Genomic DNA, 27,657 nt, shown 5'->3' on the forward strand with positions numbered 1-27,657 from the left:
AGATAGATAGATAGATAGATAGATAGATAGATAGATAGATAGATAGAGCAATATATTGACATATACATCTGTACCAATATTACAGATTAAATGTTGAATTTTTTAATAGATTTAGTTATTCTTTTCAAACGTGATATTTTCAACAGGTGTGCAATCCTATGTACTCCAACTACCCATATACCTATAAATATATATACAAATCCACATAGAAACCCTTTAGTATTAATATAATTCATTAAAGTTACATTTTATGAAAATATATTTAGAAAAAAATAGATACTCTATATTTAAGTATACACACATATACATACATCTTATGTCCAATTACCATGTCTGAAAAAGGGCAGGAAGAAGTAAAACTTATCCTATCTTACCCCTTCTCCAGTATTCAACAGTCTTACATTATAATTATCTTTCTGTGGTAAAAATATATAGTTTTATATATCTAAATATATACATTAACAATGTCATCTAATATATGTATGAATATATACACACAGACATACAATATACACACATATAAGTCATATATTGACAAATATAGCATGTGTGGATTAAATACACTAAAATACAGTAAAACAAGTAATTAATATATTAAAAATGAGGTATACTGCCAACGTTAAACAGAATAATGTTGTGGAGCGTGCTAGTGTCGGGTAGTTTCACTCCATGGTAATGTTGCATGAGCTGCAGCGTCAGAGCAAACTAATCAATATCCTGTAATTAACCAAAACACCCGGTCAATTACAAGGCAGAGTGCGCATGCGCACACCTCCCAGCCACAGACGCCACCTGGCCGCGCGTGACGTCACGGGGAGAAAAGCTCCTGCGGTGAGCGAGACGAGAAGATTACCGGTCCACGCGCAGAGCCGGAGGGAGGAGGAGGAGGCGGAGGAGGGAGGAGGAGGAAGAAGAAGGAGCGACACTCTTGTCTGTGCCTGTTTCCAAAGTGCACCGGGAGCCGCTCACACGGACGGACACTCCCCCGCCGAGTGCAGCCGGTGACGGGCTCCGGAGGTGAGAGCAGCTCCGCAGCCTTCTTCGTTCAGGAAGAAGAAGAAGAAGAAGAGAGAAGGAGGGAGGAGAAAGTCATGGACAGAGGAGAAGAGTTAAAACTGAAATAAACATTTGAAAGAAGACTCCCACACCAGAAGGAAGGACACGATGGGGATGGATTTCAGCACCCTCCGGACCCTCATCAGCCGATATGTGAGTTTAACAAAGTAAAACCTTCTTCAACTCTATTCACACGAACGGAAGATTTTAACTTTTATTATCAGCGCTGGTTTCTCGTTCCGTCATCCGGATTAAGTTTCACTAGGGAAAGAGCAGAGTTGATCTCGAGCTCCAAAAAAATCCACTTTATTTGCTTTCATTGCAAGTTTGCATGTTTTTGCTTTTTTTTTGGAGGTTGCTTATCAACTCGCCTTCAAAAGAACTAAACATGTTTGTTTATTATTGATGAGTAACGTTGTGTTTGAATTGTTACCACCTGCACACATTCAAAATCTAATATGATAATAATAATAAATTGATTATGCAGTAAGTGTGCTGTTACAAAATCAGATAATGTGAAATGATTTATAGAAATATCGAATATATATATATATATCAATACATGGATTATTTTCAAGCTGTTTGCACAAAATGTACACCGAAACCAAAACTAGTTCAGTACAGGGAAAGCTGCACACTTAGAAACATTCACAATGAGGGTTTTATTTACCTCCATAAAGGCAATTATAAGAATATAGACTTGTAACTACACAGACATGACCCGTGTTTCATTTCTACCTCTACATTTGGTGCACATAAGAAGGAAAAATGCAGTATTTGTATTAGAGTACAAACTTGCAAGTATGCCTGCTTAAGACGAAGCACACGCTGTTCCAACTCACACGCTTTCACCTTTTAATCAGCAAAGCAGATCTGCAGGTGAACAAGTGAAAGGTGGAGTCGCTGCACAGGATTACCACTAAACAAGTGTTGGCTTCATCATGACCCGACACGCAGAGAAATGTGGGGAAAACAGCAATCAGCGGCGGTCGTCTCGACGGTAGCACTCAGTGTTTGTGCGCTCCCTCTCTCTGTGTTGACTTGCAAATGGAGCATGAATTATGTAATCCAGTTGTTTTCTCCCCGCTAGTCGAATCGATGGGCAGCACAGAGAGGAGCAGCCGGTCTATATGGATGTGGGTTGCATTAGGCTCCAACAGTAATGTGTTTGACAATAATCCAGACTCCCTGCTCACACGAGAGTTCATACCCCGGCTCCATGATCAGCTGAGGCTTAGACGCAGCCTCCCAACTGTTGCAGATAGCTGATTAAATAACCCCCCTCCCGCTGTGTGTGTGAGGGGGGTTAAATGGTGCCATGTAGGAAGAAACGTGCAGAGCTGAAGCCCTGCAACTGGTAGGACGTGGGATGCTGATTGAGGCCGGCTGCTTGCGAATGCTTTGGATAACTGCTCCAGTCAAATGGGTTCGGGGTAAATTGATTGTGTTGCCGTAGCAAAAAACATCCGCATGCAGCGAAAGAGACTCCTGAACACTTGAGATTAACATCAGGAGCATTTATCTGTTTGTCAATACTGTGCTTTGATCAGACATCAGTCAATACTACGATGAAGGATTCCTGTATATTCAGTGTGAAAAGACATTTGTTTTGGTGTTGAATATGTGTGATTTGTTGTTGATCTGAAATTAGAGAGCTCTTTTAAACAAACACAAGGATTTGACAAGATAATCGGAATAGTTCTGCATGTTTTACTACGGTTTGAATTTCACTGAGAAACTAAGCTGAGAGGAGCTAAAATACAGATATTCTTTAGAAGTGGTCCATTTTGAGGGATTTAACATTAAATCGATTTGAATGCATTTAAGTGAAGAACCACAAACCAAAAAGAAAAGACGCACTGATGAAAATAATCACTCTCTCAGAAGATCAACTTGTACAATTCTATTCAGTAACAACAAAAACACACAGTAATATTGACAAACTGCCAGATTAAAAGTTGACAGCTTCTTGGAGGAATGAAGAGAAATACTTTTAAAATGAAGCTGCCAACTCTGATTAGGACGTGACGTAAAACCCGGAGCTCCGTTTCACAGTTTTACAGTTTCACAGTGGAACAAGCGGAGCTGTAATTTTTGTCTTTTCCGTTCCGATGGAACCAGAAAACGATGTTAAAACAACAGTACAGGTTCTTTGCTTTATCAACGGAGACACTTTGTTCCCTTTGTCCTTTGTCAGCAGCGATAAATCTTGTTGAATAAGGATAATTGCTTTTTGTAAGCCATTTTAATGTTATAAATCTTTTACGAGGGCTCGGTAATCTTTCTGGGTAAACCCTACATGTCACCTTGTTTTTTGGGCAATATTTCAACGCGCTCATGTCCTCGGGCTTTTCCGCACGATGACCCCCGTCATTTTTGGCCTTTTGCTTTTCACACACTTTTCTCGTGCTTTAACAAAAATCTCCCGAGAGAACCCTTCCCCGGTGTGTTTTTTGAGATCAGATTATAATCTGAGGATCAGATCAGAAGATGTAGAGATTTACTACATGTTCGTATAGACAGCTGTCATTGTTGGCTGTGAATGATTTCTTCTTGAACAGATGCCGAGCTCCGAGATTTGAAGGGAGTGACTCCACGTGCACCTCGTCTTCACCGTTACAGCAATATATTTGCAATGGTGCTGCAGGGATCATTAGATTAGTCAAGAGAAGCAGTTTCCGTCTGAGACGGTCATTTGTTTTCTGATTTTCTTTATTGATTCCCTCCGAGTTGCACATTCATCATCAACCACACCAGTTTAACTGCTTTACGGCGACTTGAGAAACTTGAAATTTGCCTTGATTAAACACTGAGGAATCATAAATTCTACTTTGTGTGTGAGTAAGGAAGCAATAAAAGGCGTGATGTGTGTGAGGTGTCGTCTTCGCGGAGGGGAGGTAAAGCCGCCGGACGGCATTCCTCCGCCGCTGACTAATCTGCGCTCCTGGACAGGAAGCGCCGCTCCTCTCTCCCCCGGCTTCCTGCCCTCAACACCGTGGATTAAAGGTTTACTGGTGTTCACCATACCTTCACCTGCCTAATCCATTTTCCTGCAATACTTTCAAATCCAAGCCCGCCGCTGAACTTGGCGGTTTGTTTTTCTGCCCGGTGCACATGTCTCCCCTCATCCGGCGCGCCGTACGTGAACCGTGTCAACTGATCTGTGCATATGAGGCACGGCTGGCCGTTTAGAGTTGGTGAGCAGTGGCTGCCGATCCTATTTCTCTCTCCGTGGTGTTGTCGGCGGCTCGTCCTGCAGGGAGGGGGAATACAGTAGTAGCCAGGTGACGCAGGGGGCAGCGGCTCACATGAACTCCTCGGCTCTGACTAGTTGTCAATAATTCATAAGCAGACCAGATGGCATTGTGGAGGAACGTTGGTGGAGGGGTTCTGCCCGCCGTGGGGTCCGGGGAGCATTCCGGAGAGTTCCAATCCAATGTAGAGAAAGGTTATTACGATCTAGCTAATCATGAAACACCTGCTCCCCCATACTGTCCACAATCCACAAGGTGCAGTGGGGTTAACCTCCTTATCTGACAGGATTTACAGGCTCCCACTAAGCCGTTTGGTCTCTGGACCGTCTCAACGCTCGTCACTCCTGTGCATCTACAGGCTCATCAGGAAAACCTGCTGAAAAGTGGATTAAATGAGGCGTAATTTCCCGCAAATTTGTCATAATTTAGGTTGAAACAAAAATGCCAGGTTATCTGTAATTTCGGTCAAATTTCTTCCAGGTTGATTAAAAGAATCTCTTCTATTTTGTGTTTATCACCAAAATCCCATCCGCTTTGACTGGAAACCTTCTCACCGTTTTTGCAGAATCGTTAACAAAAGTCATGGCCCCTATATGTATGAACTCATATCAACAGATTTTCTAGAATTGTGCATTACGGGGAGAAAAAAAAAAACACAGCCGCAGAGACGAGAAACATCTGCAAAAATACATTACCTTCCTTAATGTCTTCTCTCTTTTTTTTTTTTTTTTAAAGCTGATGATACAAAAAAGCTGATCTATACTTCCTGTGTCATTGCTTTTTAAAATAGTCCAGTGCCTCATCGCCCTGCCCAAACCGTACCTGCGGAGGAGTGTGAGCTCCATTAGCTGGTATCAGTGTAACATTAACAGTGTATTACAGCCCATTGAACAAGGAGACAGATGATGGATCGCTCTGGGTTAATGGTGCATAGAGGCCTCTATCCAAAGAGAGAGACAGAGAGAGAGAGATAGAGATAGAGGGGGTGTTTGAACTTGGGTCATCATAATAGCGCTGCTCCAGGTTGTGAGTGAAAGTGCTGAGCAGGGCAGGTACACCTTAATGTTCTTGCTGTCTGAGGGAATGATGGCCTGGCCGACTCTCCGCTGGAGCTCACCATTCCCCACGGCCCCACGTCAGAGGAGGAACAGTGAAGTGGAGAGAGTGCATACCCCCTCTTCCCAAATGCTGATTTTGCAATGTGGCTGTCAACCCCGCCTTCCTCCTCCCCCCTCTTCCTTTTAGCTATAACGTCTCCCCTTTTTACCCCCCGTCTTCACGAGCAGACAACTGGATTATTAAGGATTATTGGCTTGAGGCACTTTTGCTATTTGTTGACACAGGAAAGGAAGCAGAAGTTTTCTTCTCTTCCATTCGTGGCCGTCTTCTCCGTGACATGAAACAAACACTTTATCCGTGTCCACTTGGACGTCGTCTTTCGCCTCCACCGGGCCACAGGTCAGATCTCGTACCAGTAAACCGTCGTGGATGCAGGAATCAGTAGTTAGATCCGTCCAATTGCCTTTGAATCTCCAGCGTCTCCTCGGGGACGGTAAAAAGCTTTTCAGCGATCTTTAACTGGACCACTTGAGAGGCCACTTTTACAGTTCAAAGCCCCGCGAAGAGACGTATCACAACAACTTATAAATAATCCTATCTGCTCTTCCTGGAGGTGCATTTGTTGCTTAGCTACTAAACACGAAGCGGTATTATAATTATTGCCTCTGGAAGTACATGTGATAGAAGACATCATGCTGCATGTGAGCTGACCGGATTAAAGTGAAACTGCTGAATGTTTTCATGGTGAACTCGTGCACACGAAACACCATCGATTATATTGTAGCATATCCATGAAGCGACCAACCCGACTGGTTTTTTTATGAGCGTTACGTGAGTCCAAGCTGTTTTCATGAGACAAAACCTGCACAGCGTAATGAGGTGAAGCCAAATAAATATATTTTCACAGCCGCATTAGTCGGAGTGTGCCCAAACTAAAACGTCCGACGCTGCCGCGAGTGGCATTCTAACATGAATAAATAATCAGCACATTAATATTTGAGCGTAATTGCCACAAACAAAAGGCGGCCACCAGTAAATTTGCAGTCTTCTTTACATAAAGTGCCACCCTCGGGTTTGAAGTGCTTTTGTTCCAGCAAGTTCTGTGAACAATGTCTCAGTGTCCATATTGTCTTTATTTCTAAACCAGGTTGGCTTTTTGATGAATGTTTAAAGGTGGAAGGAGGTCCTGCTGCTGCATAGTTCCAGGCTTCCACTGAGGTTTTAAGTGCTCGTAAAAATCCACATACGGTAAATACGAATCAACTACGGCAGCATCTTAAAAATAGCTCCGGGTACTGCAGAGGACCGGAGCCTTGTGCATCCAGATGGCACATTGTGTGTTTTCTAACTGGGTTCCGTCAACTAGTATTACTTGTAAAGCCAATGACAGTCTTGTTGCACCTTTTTTTTTTTGCTTCATCTGGAGTCGACTGAGATGTTATAACTTGTCGGAATCCGTTTAAAACCATTTGCCCCCGTCAGGTGACCAGTCTCATGAGGACCACATGATGCCTTTAGGTTCCCTGTGAATTCCTCTCCCCCAGCGAGACGTGATTTTTAACAGTTTCAGTTGTTGGCTCTGAATGTAGATAAGTCACACTGTGTGGCATTATTGTTAAAAACAAAGGGCTAAACTGAGATACAGTAACAGATCAAACAGAAACTCAGTTACTCTCAGTGTGACCTAGGAGATTCCTCGACCATGCGGTCACTCCCACATGGAGTGTGTGTGTCGTCAGGAAAGGAGGGGAGGGGAGGGGAGGGGGAAAGTTTCTCTCATGAGTTCGTATTGAAGGTCAGTGGGATTCATGGGCATGAGTAGCGCCAGGAGCAGGACAAAGCAGAAGAGAGAGAAATAAAACAGTAGGGCCAAAAACAAGATTGCAAATCAGACAGAAGATCACTGTTTGACTGGTAGAGTTCTGTTTGTGTTTACTGAGCGACACAGAATCATTATCTAAACTCTAACTTATTTTAGTTCAGGGGCCACATTTCATCTTGAGTGTGCCGGACTGGCGAAACAGTGTCATAATAACCCTTACATGAAAACTGGAAAGGTTTTATTTGTTGTAGCACGGAGTATACGTGATGATAACTCCTCCTGATAATGACTTAAATCTCAACATGAAGCCAATTTGGCGCAAAATACAGCAAATGTCCCCAAAAAAACTTATAAAGTTGTTGCACTTTGGGTGTTGTGACAAACTCACCCTGACGGCGCGGCGTTGAGGCTGGTTTGGTCGCCCTCAGTGTTGTGTTGTGTCCGCTACTCTTCAGAAATGAGTTAAAAACAATCAATGTTTTCTTTGGAATTCTTGCAGTTTCCTTGGTGGTTTGGTGGATTGGAGCCTTTTGCTGGCCGGTTTTGACCCACGGGCCTCATGTTGGACACCATTTATAAAACAAGCGACCTGTTCGGGAGGACTAGGATTTCAATGTAGTTTTGAATTTGGATTTTAAAATGAAAATGCGATTCAAAAAGTCAGTAGAAGACTAATGAAATACATAGCCAATGTAGTTACACTCATTTGGCTTGGTTTTGTCACGTCGGTCAAACATACCTGAACCCTTATCTGTTTCTTGGATGTGTGTTTTCTTTGGCAGTGTGTTGCAGTATTTCTAAAGTTACTTCAGACAAACAGAGAGGAAGGAACGCTCCAGACAGGGAGAGACACTTAGAAGTTGAATTTGACTGCAGCTCATTTATCAGTTGATCATCATGTGATCAATTGAAAGTCCCCAGAGAGGTAGAGAGAGAGAGAGAGAGGAACCAAACAGCAGGGTGGTCCGGTTACTGGGAAGTCTGCAAACGTACAGTAGAAAGAGACTGGAGAAAAACAAACATGAGATAAATGAATGATAAGACGACAGCGTGGAATCAGTTTCTCAGTGACAGAGAGTGAGTGAAGGTCTGCAGCTTGTAAGCATGAGGAGCTTGATTCAGGTAGGACTCTCATTTCGACAAATATTTGTCTGTCTCCTCGCTCTGTGCTTCATGTACTCCCCCGCTGTGTCGTTACTCTCTTCTACTGGCCTCCGGCATAGTTTTACTGGGTGAAGCAGTAACCAGGAGAGCCAATGGCAGACTGAAGACGACTCCCCTCAACCTGAATTCTGGCAAATTTGCAAAACTGTTAAAAACTTAGAGCCAACAGGAAATGGTTTGTTTATAATAGTATTTATTTTTAGTTTATATCAACATATTGATCATTTTCAATGCAACAAATGTGGAATATTTTGAACCGTAGCTTCATTTCTGTTCTGTGAAAGTGCTGCAATACACAAGGATAATTGTGTGTGTCTGTGCAAGAACCATTACCGGCAACTAAACATTTGTAATAAACACCATTTAGAAGTGCCGTCCTGAGGGCAGACATTCGGGAAAGCCAGAGGAGTGCCCCCATTACGGAAAAGTTGGGAAATAAACGCGTCGAAAGGAGTTAGTTAGAAGCATTTTGGCACTTTTCTCTGAACTCCTGGGAGAAGACAGCAGGAAGTAAAAGCACCAGCGGAGTGAGGTAACATGAGGTATGTGTGTTTGTGGGACTGACGGCTAATGGTGCCGTCACGCTCAGGAAGGCAAAGACACACACACACACACACACACACACACACACACACACACACACGTTTGTTACCGTTATCTGACTTTCAGCGTAAAGCCTTTGTCGGTGGATGAGTCAGGTCCGATTCCACTGAAACAAAAGCTCTTCAGTGGAAGCACAGAGTGAGCAGCAGATGAGACGCTGCCTTACAGTATATATATATATATATATATTTTGTACCTGCAGCCAGCCACTGTTACTATGTGATTGTGAAACGGAGCCAAACAAGCTGCTTCACCAGCTTCCAGGCTCTGTGCCAAGTTGATATCCTACATGCTGTGGCTTCACATTCAACACACAGACAGATATCTTCGGTATTCTTTCTTCATCTGATCTAAAAAAAAAAAAAAAGGAAAAGGAAGAAGAAGAAAAAACTGATTTCCCAGGACGTCGGTTCTTCGGGGGATTGATGACTTTTCTGTTGTACATTTGATGTTGCATTGTGGGAAAGGGCATCGTATAAACTATCTTACACGTTGTTGAACGGGTACCAAGACCATCAGACCACCATTATGCATCCAGATTAGTTTGTTAACTCGACGTCCAAAAGCAACATATCGGTGAAAGAGCAGCGGTGACTACTGGGATAGTGTCACTGACGTCCTCCGCTCGGCCGTGCAGGCAGCGCTCACGTGATCCCAACATCCGCAGTCCTGAAATGCTCCAAGTTCTTTCTTGTAGCCGCAGAACACTCAACAACATTCATGCCCGTGTGACCTGATGACCAGTCATGGGTCGGTCATGTGACATGAGCAGCAGCTCTCCTCCACTGCATCCGTCTCTCTCTCACACACACACACACACACACACACACACACACACACACACACACACACACACACACACACACACACACACACACACACACACACACACACACACACACACACACACACACACACCACACACACACACACCCACACACACACACACAGACTCCCAGCAGACACAATGAATCAAGTGTGAATATAGTGTAAGTTAATTCCCCAGACGTCCAAAGAATGACTGCGCTTTTACACAGGAAACCCACAACAATAGTCCTCTGTGCAGCCACGATGGTGTGTCTGCCTCCTGCCGTCTCTCCGTCCTGCACTCGTAGTGCAGTAACTCCTGAAAGCAGCAGCAGCTCAGACCCAGTGTGATTCAACCATCGATCTGTCTGCTCCTCTGAGGGGTTTCATGTGAAGCTGTGGGGCTTGCTGCATGTTTGGTGCTAAAGCAGGTGTATCATTCCAGTTCCCTGCTGAGCTCTGCCCTGCGAAAACCAGGCTAATGAAAATCTCTGGATAGAGGTTGTTCTCCTCTTCCTCCTCTTCCTCCTGCTCCTCCTCCTCCTCCTCTCTCTGCTGACCCACATAAGTGATGGAAACAGGTGAATTTCTATTTCGAGACCCTTTCATCGGGGTGAAGGAGATGATCTCCAGAGAATTTTCTGTCTTATACTTTCCATTACAAATCATTACTGTAAAAAAAAAAAATTCTTCCTCTGGATCCATATTTATCATTATTTCTTTTGTTTTTTCTTTTTCTGACGCTTCATCTGAAACGAGGACATTTAGGGACGTGCAGGTGTACAGCTGTGATGAAATCACTGTGTCACACACACGCTCGCAGAACGAATGCTGAATCATATAAAGTCTTTTGACTCTGAATAATGTGATCTAAGGACGCCATCACATCACTAAATCCCTTCTAGGTTTATAGACTGGTCTACTTGTGACTGATTGTTTGGATATTTTAGCCTCACGCATGATAAAGTTTTAGACTTTAAAGCATTACGGAGCCGTTTCTAGACCTTCAGACTCACGAGGAAGCAGAACTGGGTTCTTCCCTCTTTGTGTATGTGTGTATCTGGGTGATCCTGGAACTGTTGAGCATTTTCCTAGACTGTTTTCAGACGTATCCTGAAAGCACCAGGCTGAAATGCTATTAGCGGTCCACATATTCAAGTTAAAAATGAAGCATGTCACGATGATGGTGCTTCATGTGTTTAAGCGCCGTCGATGGTTAGGGGAAGCTCCCGTAAGCCAGGTAGATTTCTAATATTCGCTCGGCTTAAGTGCGGCAGATTGTTTTGGCCGGCGTCGACACACCGTCATGGTTAAAGGTTGGGGAAGCGGCGTTTAGATGTGACGACGCGGATTTATGGTGATCTCATTTGCTCTGGCCCGTCGGCCCGAGTGAGGCTGAGCGACGTACAGTGACAGATGGGAAGCACAGCTGGTGTTTAATCTGTGACTCAGGTGACACACACACACACACACACACACACACACACACACACACACACACACACACACACACACACACACACACACACTGATATCAGAGACATTCATCAGAATCGCACAGATAAAGATAATAACCTATAAAGCGGCTGAGAGCCATCATCGTACATCGTGTACGTATGTGCTGCTGCCGTTTTCCCACTTTGTTCCGTTGCAGGCCGACCAGCTGACTTCCAGTTTAGGACCTCCATGTGACTCTGAAAAAAAATGTGCTTCTGAAGCACTTTACTGCCGTTCTAGATACTGAGGATGAATAAATATACAGGCTGTGTGAGCAGCTCTGGGTATCTCTACATTTGTTTCTAGCCAGAGTGCACAAGACAGCAAGCACAAGTGCTCACGCACACGCACACGCCATGTCTGTCTTTAATGCCAAGTGATTTAGGGGAGCGAGCGGGATTTCACTTATCTCTGCAGCTCAGCGGCAGCACGGAGATAACCACCGCTCACACCGTGTGTAAGCGCCGTGTTTGTACATGCAAACCTGATATATGACACAGAGTTTAAACGTGTGTGTGTGTGTATGTGTGTGTGTGTCAGTCTGCGGTATCGACGGGAGCAGGCCGGCGTCCTTCACTGTTGTCGAGGCTCTGCCCGTTTCGGCGGGAGATAAAATACTTTGGGATTGGTCATCAGTGGAAACAACCAGTGTGGGCTTTAAAGCTTCAGACAAACAATAGTTTGTGTGGTGAGCAGTGATTTCTCTCTGCTGTTCACACTGTCCTGTAAATGTTATCTTCACTCACCAGGACTACCTCTAATGCTCCACTATTCCTCTTGCAGGTTTTTTTTTACAGTAAAATGTGACCATGTTTGAGAAAAACATCAGTATGTCAGCTCTTAGAAATAAAAAAATGTGCTTCTTTTGATGGTGATGCATGTAAGAAACATGCAAGCACAGGGATATACTGCATTTGTTTTTGATATGAATGAGAAAAAGACAGTTAATACGTTGAGAACAAGAAGAAAGTAGTTCAGAATATTTGCTAAATATTGACAATAACATCCAAATTGATACGTTGGAATGAAAAAGTTGATGGCGAGGTGGAATTATTATGAATAAAGAAAATAAAAACAATCTAAATATTCATAATTCCTTATAAGATTTCTGCTGTTTTTTTCCTGTGATGTGATCAAAGTAAATCAATGAAGTTTTGTCTCCTTCTTTCATCGGCTTCAAGTTCTTGAAAAATCCAAAGCTGGATCTCAAAATAAGAGATGGATCAGCTGCTGGTGGGGCCAGGTTGAGCATGCAGTAACTTTATAAGACGGTGATTTTAATTATCTGTACTTTGTCTATTGAAGCAGAATAAAACTACTAAGTTAGTCTTGTTTGTGGGATAAATACATTATAGTCATGAAATGAGCCGTGTTGAAAGACAGTAGGAAGCGAGTTAAAATGGGACGAGGAACTTAAGGTTCAACCGTTTCATTATTGTTCTGTCACTGCAGAAAATACGTGTCATCATTATTGAGAACAACCAAGTATGAACAAGGTGGACCAGCGTTACTTTAAAGAGGTTATTCTCTGATTTAAAGGAGATTGTATTTATCGTTGCTCCGTTTTGTTCTGCTTTTCATGTGTGTCTCAGTCGTCCTAATCTAGAGGCCATGCTAAAGTCATGTGGTTGTGTGAAGATGGATTTATTTACACCATGGAAATTAATTTCCCCGGAAAGTATAAAGATTGTCTGACGTCATCAAACCGGCACATTTAGAAAAAGTCTCATACTTTTCTTCATTTAAATAGGATCACGTTGACATGGGATCTTTCCTAAAGCTGAGTGTGCCTCTCCTCTGTGTCATGGTGTGTGTGTGTGTGTGTGTGTGTGTGTGTGTGTGTGTGTGTGTGTGTGTGTGTGTGTGTGTGTGTGTGTGTGTGTGTGTGTGTAAGGGGGAGTACTAGCTTCAGGAAGTGTGAAGGTGGGTGGGTCCGGGACTTCCTGTTTACAATCTGGTCCTTCGTTCCTGATGGCAGCGCCACTTCAGAGTACGACTTGCTCGCGGTGCGTTCAGGCCCTGTGGGAGAAGTGACGTGCAAAGCGCCGTCCCGCTCACACAGTTTAGTGAAGATGTAGGTCAGGGTGTTGGAATGTCAAGTGACCTTGACTGATCTAATTGTAATAATTTTTATCTTTTTCTGTCTGTAATAGAATCGTATCCATCATTTTCAGTGTCGTTTTCCGAAGTCGACTGCCTGTAGACTTAAGGTATATATCCAAAAAACAAAAGTAAACAGAAAAAAATACATTAAAAGTTTGCATCTTTAAATACTGCATTATTTACTTAACCTTAGTAGAACAAGATGAAGATAATTGTATTTTATGTCCATGTGAGAAATGCAACGAAACTGAAAAATGATGCATCTATTATTCCTCTTTATGAGAAAACCCACAAGAAATCCAGGTGTTCCCCTTCTCTTTGAAAATAGCACATGTTACTTTCACTTCTTTAACACATAGAGACACACGACTGATTGGTACTTGTTGAATTTATTTCATTTTGTGTGAATGTGAGAAAATTCAGTTACATTGGATAGTTGAACAGTGTCGATAACACATTTCCAATGTTTAAAAAACATACTTCTTGATGTCTATTTATTATTAATATTATTACTGTTGTTGTTGTGGTTATATTTTTTTTACTTTACATTTTTTTTGTGGTAGAATCGTGTCGGTCCAGAGAGGATATCTGCTTGTGTTTCAGAATTCAGAATGTATTTTCTTAAAGAAGGCCACATGTGCAGAAACATTTTTCATCCACGTCGATTCGATTATTTCGCTAAAATTGTGTGAATTTAAAAAATAAATTGCAGCCTGACTGTGATCGTAAGGCTGTGATCTTCTGCAGGGGCCGTGTGAAATCAGTCGTGTTGAAGTTTGAAGGATTAATGTCATTAATCCGATGCAGTAGGAGAAGAAAACATGCAGATAATCGACAAGAAGACATGTGACACCTGTCTATAAATATCCTGTGTACCAGTGAGTACAGAGGGAACGGTGTGTGTTGCTGTTCATGTATACCTGCTCTCATGCATGTTTGATGTTGCAGCCATGTATTAGTCTGTCTGCCGTCCCTGCAGAGTTCCCTTCACTTTACACTAATGTGGCTTTGAGGAAAGTGGATGTGGATGCTGAGTGACTGAGACAGAAACAAAGCCTGAGAGCTCTCTCCATCCTCCTCTCCTCACCACAAATGTTTCCCTTTCCAACTATAAATACGCCCCCGATACCGGCCACGTTCTGAAACCCGAAACGCAGCTAAAAGTGATTATCGAGGTCCAGAATAGCCCAGGCTCTACAGTTACCTCGGAAGGCCAAAGGCCCCGGCTCATGCGGCGCAGTTTTATTTCATAAGCAGAGTTTTTATTTTGTGGAGATGCCGTTTTTATTTGATTACACGCAGACAGGCTTTCATGTGAAAAGCTGAAATCCGGATGAGAGCTGAACATAATCGATAGCAGGGCGATTGTCAGCGTTGAGAGGCCGTCCAGGTTTGTGGCGAGAGATGGAGAGGAAAGAGGTGAGAAAACCAATAAAGCTGCATTACAGGTGGAGAGGAGAGCGGGGAGAGGGAAGAGCACCGGTTCACGTGGAGAGCCATCTGTTTAAACTCAGCAACGGTCAAAGTGGGGCCACAGAACATCGGCTGATGTTAGACATCAGTAATTATGTAAATATGAATTATCATCACTGCCCAGAAACTAGCATTTGAGATTGAATTGATATATTTGAGGTCAGTGAATTCACTCAGCTTCACAAGACAAATGTTGATATACTGTATGTAACTCATGTCATCGCTTACTGATCGCCATGTATGTACATATATAATTTGTCCGTCTTCCATGTGCAGGATGTGTGTGGAGAAGCAGACGGAGCAGGCAGGTGGGAGAGGAGGAGAGGAGCAGCGGCAACACTGTGTGGGCGACGGTTGGCAAGCCGTCCGCACTCTCTGCTTTTCATCTCCTCCCTCGCCATCAATCAGATATCAGTCACTGAGCGTCTCTGATATGAATGTTTGCTCCTTTGTGACGGGGACCCTTTGTAGGAACGGTTACAGCAACACAGCTTCCACAATAGCCTTAGGAAAGGCGAAGGAGAGGGTGGAGAGTTTCCACTGGCGTGTCGTGTCGGAGGCATTGATCTTTAGTCATATATTATCTTTCCCATCATTCCTTCGCTCCCAGTAGATAATTGGAGGTATGGCCTTGTCCATACGTGTCTCTCAGTCTGTTAAAATGATCAGGAATGCCTTCCAGACAAAATGTTGGGTTGAAACCATTTCCACCTTTTATTTGATTCCATACAAACATTCATTTGTTAAAAAGTCACTTAAAGCTCAATGAGTTTCTTTTTGTGTGTGGTCCCCCAAATCCAGCCGATCACAAAGGATTAGCGTCGCCTCTGCAGGTCCAGTCCTGCCTGAAATACTTCAGGCCCGCACAAATATGTCTGACTCACATTTTTTTAAGTGTAACTGGAGACGTAGAGTATCCGAACCACAAACTCACCCAGCTCTCTTGTTATTGCAGCAATACTTGTAATTGAAGCTGTGTCTGAGCATCAAACATTGCTGTCAGGACAACTTTTTTTTTTAAAGTAAATATTCAGCTCCTGGGCGTTTTTAAGTTTGGCTGATTGTACGAAAATGTTCCGCCTGAGATAAATAATTCAGGTTGCATCTATATATATTTATATATATTGTTTGTAACGGATGACGCGTGCAATATTTTACATAAATTAATAATTAGCTCTTAAACAGGAGACATTGGAAATGCCATAAACCGATGAAATGCTACTGGGAAGCAGTTTGATGCAGGTCCAGGAACTTTTATGTGATTATATTTGAAGGTCAATAAGCCGAATGAATGAATTATTTGTATTTACTGGAATAAACACTGAATTAAAGCAGAACTACAGAGGAACAACGACAAGTGTCTTATTAGCCTGTGTGTGGGAGAGCGTGTGTGTGTGTGTGTTTGCATTCCACTGTGAATCACATGCAGGTTTGTGTAACCGTGGCAACAAAAGCTCTCATTCATTGAGGAGAAGTGTCCCACATGTACAGTATGTAACGCAGCGCTACGGCAATACCTGCCGGGGGGAAAGTAATAAAGGAGATGCTTTGCGTTCCTCCCACAGTGTGTCGGTGAAGAGAACTGGGTCGACAGCCGGACTATTTACATCGGACACAAGGAGCCGCCGCCAGGAACTGAGGCCTTCATACAGCAAAGATTCCCCGACAACAGAATAGTCTCTTCCAAGGTCAGTGAGGACACACACACACACACACACACACACACACACACACACACACACACACACACACACACACACACACACTAAAATGTTTTATCCGTCTCCATTCAAAATCAATTGTGTCCGCTACACTTTCCTAAAGGTAGGCCAGCGATATGTAATAGAGCAAAAGTGCTGATTGGAGAAGTACAGCTCACACCACAGCACTATTCCGGCTGTTGTTTTATTGTGTGGGTGTCTCACTCTCCTTTACTGTCCACAAAAGACAAATCGGGGAACATGGTGTGACGTTATAGGCCGACAGTTACTTGCAGTTTTGAGTTTCTTTCATTAAACATGAGACTTTTCTACTGTTTTCCAGTACACATTTTGGAATTTCATCCCAAAGAATATGTTTGAGCAGTTCCGGAGAGTCGCCAACTTCTACTTTCTCATCATCTTTCTGGTTCAGGTAAAACTTTTCCCCTTTATTTTCAAACGCTGTAAAATGTTTCTGTGTATTTCTGTTCAGTCGACACTTTATTTCTTGGGCAACGTGTAAAAATAAAATGAGAATAAGACGCAATCATTAGCAAATTATTTTACAAAGAAGGAGTGGACATTTCAACAGATTTGTCCCTGTTTTATTATGCTCTTCCTTCAATGTGCTTCACCTCAGTTGATCATCGACACTCCCACCAGTCCCATCACAAGCGGACTCCCTCTCTTCTTCGTCATCACCGTCACGGCCATCAAACAGGTGAGACTCCGTCTTTAACACCGACACACACGTGCGCGCATCGTCAGTCCTCCAACTCTCCGTGTCTCTGCTCGTCTCTTCCAGGGCTACGAAGACTGGCTGAGACACAAAGCAGACAACGCTGTCAACCGCTGTCCTGTGCACGTGGTGCAGCACGGGAAGGTGGTCCGCAAACAAAGTCGCAAGCTCAGGGTGCGTCTGTGTGTGTGTGTGTTGGATGACATGAGCAGAGCGGAGCTGCTCGGCTTTGTCTGTCTGCGTGTTTGTTTACTCACAGTGGACGTTACATTACATGTACGTTATGTACTGACATGAGATCTTCTATAATGCTCCTCTGTAATGGTTCCACAAAGCTATAACATATATAAAAAAGGTATTTTATTTTATTCACACACTGCAATTTTTTTTTAAGAACTGTTATACTCGAGGTAAAATTGGCTGATAAACTGTAGAGCAGCTATATTGCACAACAGCAAAACAATCGGTTGAAAAAGCTAAAATGCTGGGAAAAAAATACCCATCAGTATAAAATAGGAAGAACAGACTTAATTTATAAAATAGTCAAAATGGCTTAAAAAATATAACACTTTAAATAGCTAAAACAGCCACAAAAACTAAACAAAAACGATCAAAATGAGAGTCAAAACAGGTAAAATGACCAAAAAAACAAGATAAAACCACTAAATTGACACCCAGAAAATATGAAAAGTATGTTGTAAATTGTAGTCATAGAACATCAGACGTGTTGTTCTTATTTTAAAAGTTAAATATTGCTGCTTTAAACTAATTCTATGTGGTAGAAAGCGTGTGTGTGTGTGTGTGTGTGTGTGTGTGCGTGTGTGTGTGTAGATTAAGGTTAATTTGTGAGGTACATTGCATTAGTTCAAACTGCATTAGCAAAGCTGGAAATAATGAGATGAGTGTCCTGACGTCGTTTGAGGGAGTTAAGAGTTGGAAAATCAGCAGATGTGTTGATGTCTCGCGTTCAGCTTTAATGAAAGCACATTGCTGAGGACGAAGACATGACGTGTCTTCCTTTCCGCTTCAGGTCGGAGACGTCGTCTTTGTGAAAGAGAACGAGAGCTTCCCCTGCGATCTCGTCCTGCTTTCCACGTCTCGAGACGACGGGACTTGCTACGTCACTACGGCCAGCCTGGACGGAGAGAGCAGCCACAAGGTGCCTCTTTTCACTTGTTCCTCCGTCCTCTTCTTACGTCCTCCTCTCTTCACCTTCCACCGATTCCTTCTTTTCTCTGACTGTCCCACATCTCTCTATCTCTCCCCAGACGTACTATGCCGTTCAGGACACAAAAGCCTACAGCACAGAGAAGGAGGTGGACTCCATCCATGCCACAATAGAGTGCGAGCAGCCACAGCCAGACCTGTACAAGTCAGTACAAGCCAGGCGCAGTCGAACGAAGCTTTCTTAACAAATCAAAGACATTAATTTTTTTTTATCTCCCGTCTTTTCCCTCCACAGATTCGTGGGCCGTATCAACATCTACATGGACAACGAGCCAGCGGCCAGGTGACCAGACTCCCATACAATGATGACATAACATTTTGTTTGCTATAAAGTTCATGTGCAAATGACGAAATGTGTCTGTAAATATAACGGCCTCGCTCTGACCTCTTTGAATTGTACTTGTGTCGTGCCTCAAAAATAAATTCTCCGTCTGAAATGATTTTTTTGTTTCCAGGCCATTAGGATCCGAAAACCTGCTGCTCCGAGGAGCCACGCTCAAGAACACTGAATATATCTACGGTAATTTTATACAACATGAAAAAGAATGAAAAATCTAAATCTGTTTGCTCTCATCATGGAGAATTCATAAATTGTGAGCTATTAAAACCCATTTTCCCCCTGCAGCTGTTGCCATCTACACTGGCATGGAAACCAAGATGGCGCTGAATTACCAGTCCAAGTCCCAGAAAAGATCCGCCGTGGAGAAGTAAGCTCTGAGAAAAGAACCCGTTCGCATCGATCGACGTCCTCATACAAGCTTCACAGTCTTTGGCAGCGTCCCTCTTCTCTGTCGACGTCGGATTAGATAATCTTTTTTTTTTTTTTTTTTTTTTTATTCACCCATCCCTCATCCATCTGCTCCATTCTCACGTCTTCATTTATTCACTGACTGAAGATCTGTGGCTCGCTCCTCGGACTGGATCAATGTTCTTTTCCATCTGGCGTCGAGACTCTGGCGTCCAGATGGCTTGTGGAAATGAGTGACTGGAGGTGGATTGCATTCACACTTGGTTATAGTCTCGGCCTGATTAATTCACTGGAAGCGTAGTTTTGCTGTTTTGATGAAAAATCACGTGGTTTGGGTGTCCATCCAGAGAAATGTGGATTATCATGGAGTTACATGCAGCAGTCATCTCAATTTGATTTCTGTGTGGAGTTTGCATGTTCCTTATGTGTGTGGATTACTTTTCTCCCTGACGTCTGGGATGTCCGTATCCTGATGAGGTGTGTCTCACTCTCTCGCAGGTCGATGAACGCCTACCTGGTGGTTTACCTCTGCATCCTCATCAGCAAAGCCGTCATCAACACGGTGCTGAAATACGTGTGGCAAGCCGACCCCAACAGAGACGAGCCCTGGTACAACGAGAGGACGGACACCGAGAGGCAGCGGCACATCGTGAGTATTTCTAGTTGCGCTGCATTACACTGCACCGCTGTCTCCATTCCTCACACTCTTCATCCTCCTCCTCCTCCTCCTCACCAGCTGGTCAGGGCTTTCACAGACTTCTTGGCCTTCATGGTTCTCTTCAACTACATCATCCCCGTCTCCATGTACGTCACAGTGGAGATGCAGAAGTTTCTGGGCTCCTACTTCATTATGTGGGACGACGAGATGTTTGACGAGGAGCTGGGGGAGAGAGCCGTGGTCAACACGTCCGACCTGAACGAGGAGCTGGGACAGGTAGAACAGTACGGCTCCTTCTGGGTAGAATCACTGAAGTCACTGAAATGGAAAGATGCATTTGAGAAAATACCGAATTAAAACAGTGAATGGAACATCCCCGATAGAAAAGTCCCATTAGATTCTGCATTTCAGAAGTTAAAAGAGGAATATTTTAGATTTCTGTGAATATTGCCTTTTATTAGGTCCTTACAGGAATCCTGTCCTTTCCAGGTGGAGTATGTGTTTACAGACAAGACGGGGACTCTGACGGAGAACAACATGGAGTTCATTGAGTGTTGTGTGGACGGACACGTCTATGTGCCTCAAGCTATCTGCAATGGACAGGTGACAGTCAGCAAAGTAATTAACTCTTCATCGCCCATATAAATATCTACATAATTCATTGATGAACAAAATCCTCCAGGTGATGCCTGGTGCCTCAGGTATGGACATGATCGACACGTCTCCTGGTCCTGATGCACGGGTGAGCTGAGCCTCCCTTTAATTTTCTGTGTGCGTATGCGTATGCGTGTGTGTGTGTGTGCGTATGCATGTGTGTGTGTGTGTGTGTGTGTGTGTGTGTGTGTGCGTGCGTGCGTGTGCGCGGCTAACACATCTGATGGTTCACTGCAGGAGCGCGAGGAGCTGTTCTTCCGGGCGCTGTGTCTGTGTCACACGGTGCAGGTGAAGGAGGAGGAGACGGTGGACGGGATCAAACATGGCATCCACCAGGGCAAGTCCACGTCCTTCTACATCTCCTCCTCTCCGGACGAGGTGGCGCTGGTGGAGGGAATGAAGAGGTGTGTGTCTGCCGCTCGCTGCTGACTGGTATCCCCAAGATTTTGGGGTTTTCACTGAAATCTCATCCTGGTGAATTTCTTCAATGGTTTGCCGAGTTATTAACAGAAATTCATAGCACACTATTCCTGAATTGTCTGCACATTTGGATGTACTTTTTGTGTACATGCTTCCAACAGCGAGGGACTGGTTATCTTAAGATACTGCCTCCCGTCTTAAAGAGGCAGAATAATAATTCAAGTTTTCTTTATTCAATTAATTTTTCTTATTTGCCATTCATCGTGTGTTTGTCGGCTGCAGGCTCGGCTTCACCTACCTGAGACTGAAAGACGGTCAGATGGAAATCCTGAACAGGGAAGATGAAATTGAAAAGTGAGTGTGCCAAAACATTTTTACTGTTGCTGTGTGTTGGGATTTTTTTTTTATGTTTGTATTATTTCTTCTCTGTTTTTTTTTTTTTTGTCAGATTTGAGCTTCTAGAAGTTTTGACATTCGACTCTGTGAGACGGAGGATGAGCGTCATAGTCAGGGCCAACACTGGTAACTGACATAAATGTGCACAGCGGGTATCTTAGTACTGTTCTATGTGTGTGTTTCCTCTGATGCAGTTTTTTCCGTGTGTGTGTGTGTGTGTGTGTGTGTGTGTGTGTGTGTGTGTGTGTGTGTGTGTGTGTGAGCAGGTGAGGTGTATCTGTTTGTTAAAGGTGCAGACTCCTCCATCTTTCCCCGAGTCGTCTCAGGCAAGGTGGATCAGATCAGAGCTCGGGTAGAGCAAAACGCTGTGGTGAGAGAGTGCACACACACACACACACACACACACACACACACACACACACACACACACACACACACACACACACACACACACACACACACACACACGTATCAGCGTATCAGAACGACCCTCTTCTCTTAATGTTGGTGTTTCCAAAGCGGTGAACTGTGTGATTCTCCACTGCAGGAGGGCCTGAGGACACTTTGCGTGGCTTATCGCCGCCTGAGCCCTGATCAGTACCAGCAGGTCTGTCACCTGCTGAACGCGGCCAAGTTAGCGCTGCATGACCGGGACAAGCGGCTCGCCGAGGCCTACGACCTCATCGAGAAAGACTTGACACTGCTTGGCGCCACCGCTGTGGAGGACAGGTGGGCGGCCTTCAAAGCACCGCGTCAGCAAGTCGATGTAGTTCTTGTTCATGAATGTCTAAATTTCCACGCAGGCTGCAAGAGAAGGCAGCGGACACCATCGAGTCCCTCCACAAAGCTGGCATGAAGGTGTGGGTGCTCACCGGGGACAAGATGGAGACGGCGGCCGCAACCTGTTACGCCAGCAAGCTGTTCCGTCGCAACACGCAGATCCTGGAGCTGACCACCAAGCGCACGGAGGAGCAGAGCCTGCACGACGTCCTGTTTGACCTGAGCAGGACGGTGCTGAGGCAGCACGGTGGGATGACCCGCGACACCTTCTCCGGGTGCGTCTGGCAGTTCATCACGCGTTCAATTCACCGATGCCGTGTCGACAATCTGCCGCTTACCAGGCCGAGTGTGTGTCCAGCTTATCAGGTGACTGCACGGACTACGGTCTGATCATCGACGGAGCCACGCTGTCCGCGGTGATGAGGCCCGGCCAGGAGGACTCGAACTCAGGGAATTACAAGGAGATCTTCCTGGAAATCTGTCGGAACTGCAGCGCCGTGCTCTGCTGTCGGATGGCGCCGCTTCAGAAAGCTCAGGTACGAAGGAAACACATGGCGTGGTAGCTTTAAGTTGCGAAAACAGGAATTACACGCCTTGCTCTTTTTGTTCCTCCAGATCGTCAAGTTAATCAAAGTCTCGAAGGAGCATCCAATCACGCTCGCCATCGGAGACGGAGCCAACGACGTCAGCATGATCCTGGAGGCTCACGTAGGCATCGGTGAGGTTCCCTTTATTGAGGCTGAACTTGCTTTTGGATGGTAAAAGTAGAAAAATGCTGGTTATATTGTTAATTGTTGAACGTCTTACAGGCATTATGGGTAAGGAGGGTCGTCAGGCAGTGAGAAACAGTGACTACGCCATCCCCAAGTTCAAACACCTGAAGAAGATGCTGCTCGTTCATGGACACTATTACTACATACGCATCTCGGAGCTCGTGCAGTACTTCTTTTACAAGGTAGTTTTACTACCTCTTTGTTTTTAGTTCAGAAACGTCCAGTAATCTTTAGTCTGCCAACCTGCTTTTTTCTCACCGATTCTAATTTGTTTTTTTCCAGAATGTGTGTTTCATCTTCCCCCAGTTCCTCTACCAGTTCTTCTGTGGCTTCTCTCAACAGGTAGACACACACACACACACACACACACACACACACACAAACACACACACACACACACACACACACACACACACACACACACACACACACACACACACACACACGCAGAAATAAACAGCAATAGGTGAAACTAAAGTGACCTCACACTGCTCCCTCTTTGAATCCCCAGCCGCTGTACGACACGGCGTACTTGACGCTCTATAACATCAGCTTCACGTCGCTGCCCATCTTACTCTACAGCCTCATCGAGCAGCACATCAACATGGACATCCTGAAGAAGGACCCGACTCTCTACAGGTCAGTGAACTCAAAGCGGAGGTGCGAGTCGCATTGTACTGAGCCAGGCCAGCCATGATTTCAACTCTTGTCGCCGCGCTTTCTCTTTTATTCAGAGACATTGCGAAGAACTCCATGCTGCAGTGGCCCTCGTTCATATACTGGACCGTGTTGGGTGTCTATGACGCCGTTGTGATGTTCTTTGGCGCTTACTTCCTGTTTGACAACACCACCTTCACCAGCAACGGACAGGTAACCAATGTGTCTACAGCAGTTTCTCTCTCTCAGGGCTCACCTTTTAAAGAAAAGAATATAGTCAAGGACTTCCTGCTTTTCTTCTGGATTGTTCATGTATTGTCAAAGAAAGAAATGTTTTTTTTATTGTAATCTTCAAGCGCCTTATATACAGCACCTGCAGCAGTTTTAGTGGATTCCCTAAATGTGTCGGCGAACACTTGCCTTTTTTTTTTAAATCTTTTTCACATCTCTACAGTCTTGTTTTTCATATGTGCTCCACTTTATTCAAATAAATACATATTAATACACCTAAAAGCTGGACAGGAGTTTCCTCTCCAGTTTGTCTCCAGCAGCGTCCCTCTCTGAGACGTTTTGGACCTTTTTAAGTTGCCTGGTTTTTCTTTTTTTTTTCTTTTTTTTTTGCACCTAATTTTCACATTTTCTTCTTCTCCGGCTACAAAACTGTTCATTTTGTTATGATTTTTCTCCCGGCCACATCTTCTTCTTCTTCTTCTTCTCCCTCTTCTTACTATCCTCTTACCTTTGTGTTGCTGTTTCTTTTTGCTTCTCGTTCCGTCTCCCAGCTCATGACAACCAACACACAGATGGTAAGCCTGTCCCTGTCTCTCTGTCAGCTCTGCCCCGTTCCACTTTCCTGTTTCATCTCACACACACACACACACACACTCATCTCATAACCAACCCCTAATGCTTGCTGTAGCAACCTCACCTGTAGGCTTTTGTGTAGTGACCCGCGTCGTCGTCTTTCCCACATTCATACGCTCATCTCTCCTGCTGTTAGAGATCCGACGCCTCGGTAACGCGTTCTGCGATGTTTGTCCTCCGACCAGTCGCAAAAAGCAACGGCAGAATGAGTGTAGAGAAACATTTCTTTGTCTGCTTCCATTACGGGACATTTGAGCCATTTCTGTCTTTGTAATCTAATTCTTTCACAGCCAACAATGTCCTTTCTGGAGTACAATATTATTATCACATTAGTGGCTACTCTTTGAAACATCAGGCCTATTTATAAAAGAAATGGGAGACGGGGGCTTTCACGGCTTCGCAGTGATGTTTTTATTGAAAAGAAAGGAAATCTGAAACCACACAGTAGAAGAGAAGATCAGATGTAATAATTATGAATAGATTAGTAAAATAATATGATAGATAACAGTCTAAAGTGTGCATGGGTGAACATGAACTTCAAAATGCACAATTTTAACCATGATAAATATACATATCAAGCCTTTTTCTTCATAATGTAAAGTCAAATCATATAATTACTGTAAACTTAACAACATGTCATCAACACAAACAAGTTCCCTGCAAATTCTCCCTGAAGCTGATAAAACTGTTTTTTTGTCGACATCTCACCGTCATCGTCTCTCATCCGTGAGTCAGCTGAGTATCGACTCCTCACCTGAATGTTGCCCCCCCCCCCCGAGCTCCCTGCCATCTGTTTGATTGATTGATTCCCTAGTTTATCTTTCTGTTTCATTAAAAAATAAAAAATTCAGGTTTTTAATGTCGTTTACAAGAAATAACAACTAAAAAAAACAAAAAACAATGCGTCACTACTCTTGTTTTTATTTAATGTTATTGAACTTAACTGCAGCTTTTGACACTTTTGCTCTGCAGATGTTTGGAAATTGGACATTTGGGACTCTGGTCTTCACTGTACTCGTCTTCACAGTTACATTCAAGGTAAACACACACACACACACACACACACACACACACACACTCACGCTGTACTGTGATTGGCATCATTAAACCATTCTTTGCCCTTTTATAGCTGGCTCTGGACACTCACTACTGGACGTGGATCAACCACTTTGTCATCTGGGGCTCTCTGATATTCTTCGTGGTCTTCTCTCTGTTGTGGGGTGGAATCATCTGGTATGCTTCAAAATATAAATACATATATTCAAAAGAAAAGATTCCACTCTTTTATCAGACAGTCGGTGAGCCGCTCCATCTCTTCTCCACCCATCCCTCCAGGCCCTTCCTCAACTACCAGAGGATGTACTACGTGTTCATGCAGATGTTGTCCAGCGGTCCGGCCTGGCTGAGCATCATCCTGCTGATAACGGCCAGTCTGCTGCCAGACGTGGTGAAAAAGGTCATCTGGAGGGCGCTGTGGCCCTCCACCACCGAGCGCATACAGGTGGGTTCAGATGATAACCTTGTGGAAGTCGCAAATATTTAAAAAGAAAAAGAAAGAAAATAGTGAAGTAGCTTCGGCGTGGCGTGGCCGGCGTGTCTAACCGGTAGCTCTGGGTCAGCAGACATACGCTGGGTTCGGCTACGTTCCTGCTGTGCTGGACGTGAGTTAGTAAGCCTCCTCGTCTGTGTGCAGTGCGTCTTCATCTCTCATGTAGGAATGTGTCATTGGAGAAAACTGCACAGATCTCAGACTGGGAATGACGTTGCAGAGCGGCACAAATGAAGATTTGCTCCAGTGTCTTTATCTGTTCATTTTCCTCTCTGTACTGAACTGCACTAACGGCTGTGGTGGTGTGTTCATAATCAACCCCATGAGATATTTCTGCTCCTTTGAGCTCAAACTCTGTCTTAAAGACTTTCTCTGATTTAGACGAAACAAGAACTTTCTTGAACTTTTCCCTCTTCTTCTTCTTCTTTCCCCGGTTCCTCCTCTCCTCTCCTCTCCTCCCTCGCTCCCGTTGCTCTTCCACGGCAGATTAAGCGTCGGTGCCTTGCCTCTGAGCCCTCCACCATCTTTATGCTGTCTCAGACCTCCAGCAGAATGAGTTTCTAACCCAGAGGTGACCCTCTGACCCCCCACCCCCTCCCCTCTACTCAACCCCTTTGCACTGTTTTGCATGTATTTGTCTGCGCGCATGTCTCTGCATTCACACCTGATTTTGTGCGATGACCAGCTCAAGTGTAGACCTGTAATGTGTGTGTGTTCGTGTCCACAGCGTGTTAGGGAAGAAAGGTTTGCGAGGGCCCTGACCTTCCACAGTTCTGACTCCTTACTTGACGGATTCGCCGTCACAGAAGCCTAGCGGGCTCCAGCACGGTAAACGCCGCTCCTGCGTGTGGCGATGGGTTTTCCTCTGGTGTGCAGGTTGATGGACTGGACTCTAGGATGGTTTTTTTTATTTATTTTTTACCAGACTAACAAACCGGGTTGTGCATAATGTGTGTGTGAAGAGTTCAGTGAGGGTTTTTCCAGGTATCGTGTGGAGCAGTGCCGCCATCTAGTGGTGAATTTGACAAAAGTGGGGCTGGATGTTTGCATGTTTAATGGTCTTTTTGTTTTTTACATTTGCATGAATTTTGTGAAACAAGCTTGGAGTGACAAGGATAATTTTATTTATTTATGTTTTGCTTGTATTGTGGTGCTTGTTCATGCGGAGGAGACATTTTTGTCACTGTTGGCCGAGACGTTAAACAAAAGCTCATATGTTTAAATAACTGTTAAACATTTACTCTAAAAAGGTTTTAATGAGAACACTTTGGATATTTTCCCTAAGATGTTCACATTAATTCACCATTTATTTCTGTTTTGTTGCAAATGTTTGGCCACGACTCACATTAAGGCGATAGTGAATAGTTAATATGAGTCAAGTCGCCCAGTGAAGTTTCTCTAAAGCGTCTGTGGTTCGTTGTGGCCAGCTGAGACGACAGTGTCACCTCCACAAGTATTTCCATCCCCCTTTTCGTTATTCTCCCCGTCTCTCTCCTGTTTGTCTCACTTCCTCTCCGTCTCCCGATACAGAACGCTGACAAACTCTACAAGGGCCAGCTGTCGGAGTTCACCCCCCTGGCGTCCCTCCACGCGCCGCCCAGCCGCCGCAGAGGCTCGGAAAACCAAAGGAACCCTCGAAGGTCTGAACCTCTCA

At 44.3% G+C, this 27,657-nt stretch overlaps 1 protein-coding gene across 1 annotated transcript; it reads left to right on the forward strand.

The window, feature by feature from the left end:
• Positions 1–874: 874 nt before the first annotated feature.
• Positions 875–27,657, forward strand: atp11a (ATPase phospholipid transporting 11A). The gene is made up of 32 exons (XM_080492585.1): positions 875–1,209; positions 16,404–16,526; positions 16,882–16,971; positions 17,179–17,259; positions 17,344–17,451; positions 18,308–18,436; positions 18,546–18,649; positions 18,740–18,787; positions 18,960–19,024; positions 19,130–19,211; positions 19,751–19,901; positions 19,989–20,186; positions 20,400–20,513; positions 20,593–20,652; positions 20,802–20,968; positions 21,267–21,338; positions 21,433–21,506; positions 21,647–21,750; positions 21,928–22,109; positions 22,184–22,435; positions 22,519–22,696; positions 22,776–22,878; positions 22,970–23,115; positions 23,216–23,275; positions 23,445–23,572; positions 23,668–23,803; positions 24,373–24,396; positions 25,427–25,492; positions 25,584–25,687; positions 25,790–25,955; positions 26,731–26,831; positions 27,534–27,657. The coding sequence occupies exons 1-31, from the start codon at positions 1,165–1,167 to the stop codon at positions 26,815–26,817; spliced, it is 3,447 nt and encodes a 1,148-aa protein (XP_080348711.1). The 5' UTR covers positions 875–1,164; the 3' UTR covers positions 26,818–26,831; positions 27,534–27,657.

The sequence above is a fragment of the Lipophrys pholis genome (genome assembly GCF_963383615.2).
Source record: "Lipophrys pholis genome assembly, chromosome: 23".
In the NCBI taxonomy this organism is placed as follows: Eukaryota; Metazoa; Chordata; class Actinopteri; order Blenniiformes; family Blenniidae; genus Lipophrys; species Lipophrys pholis.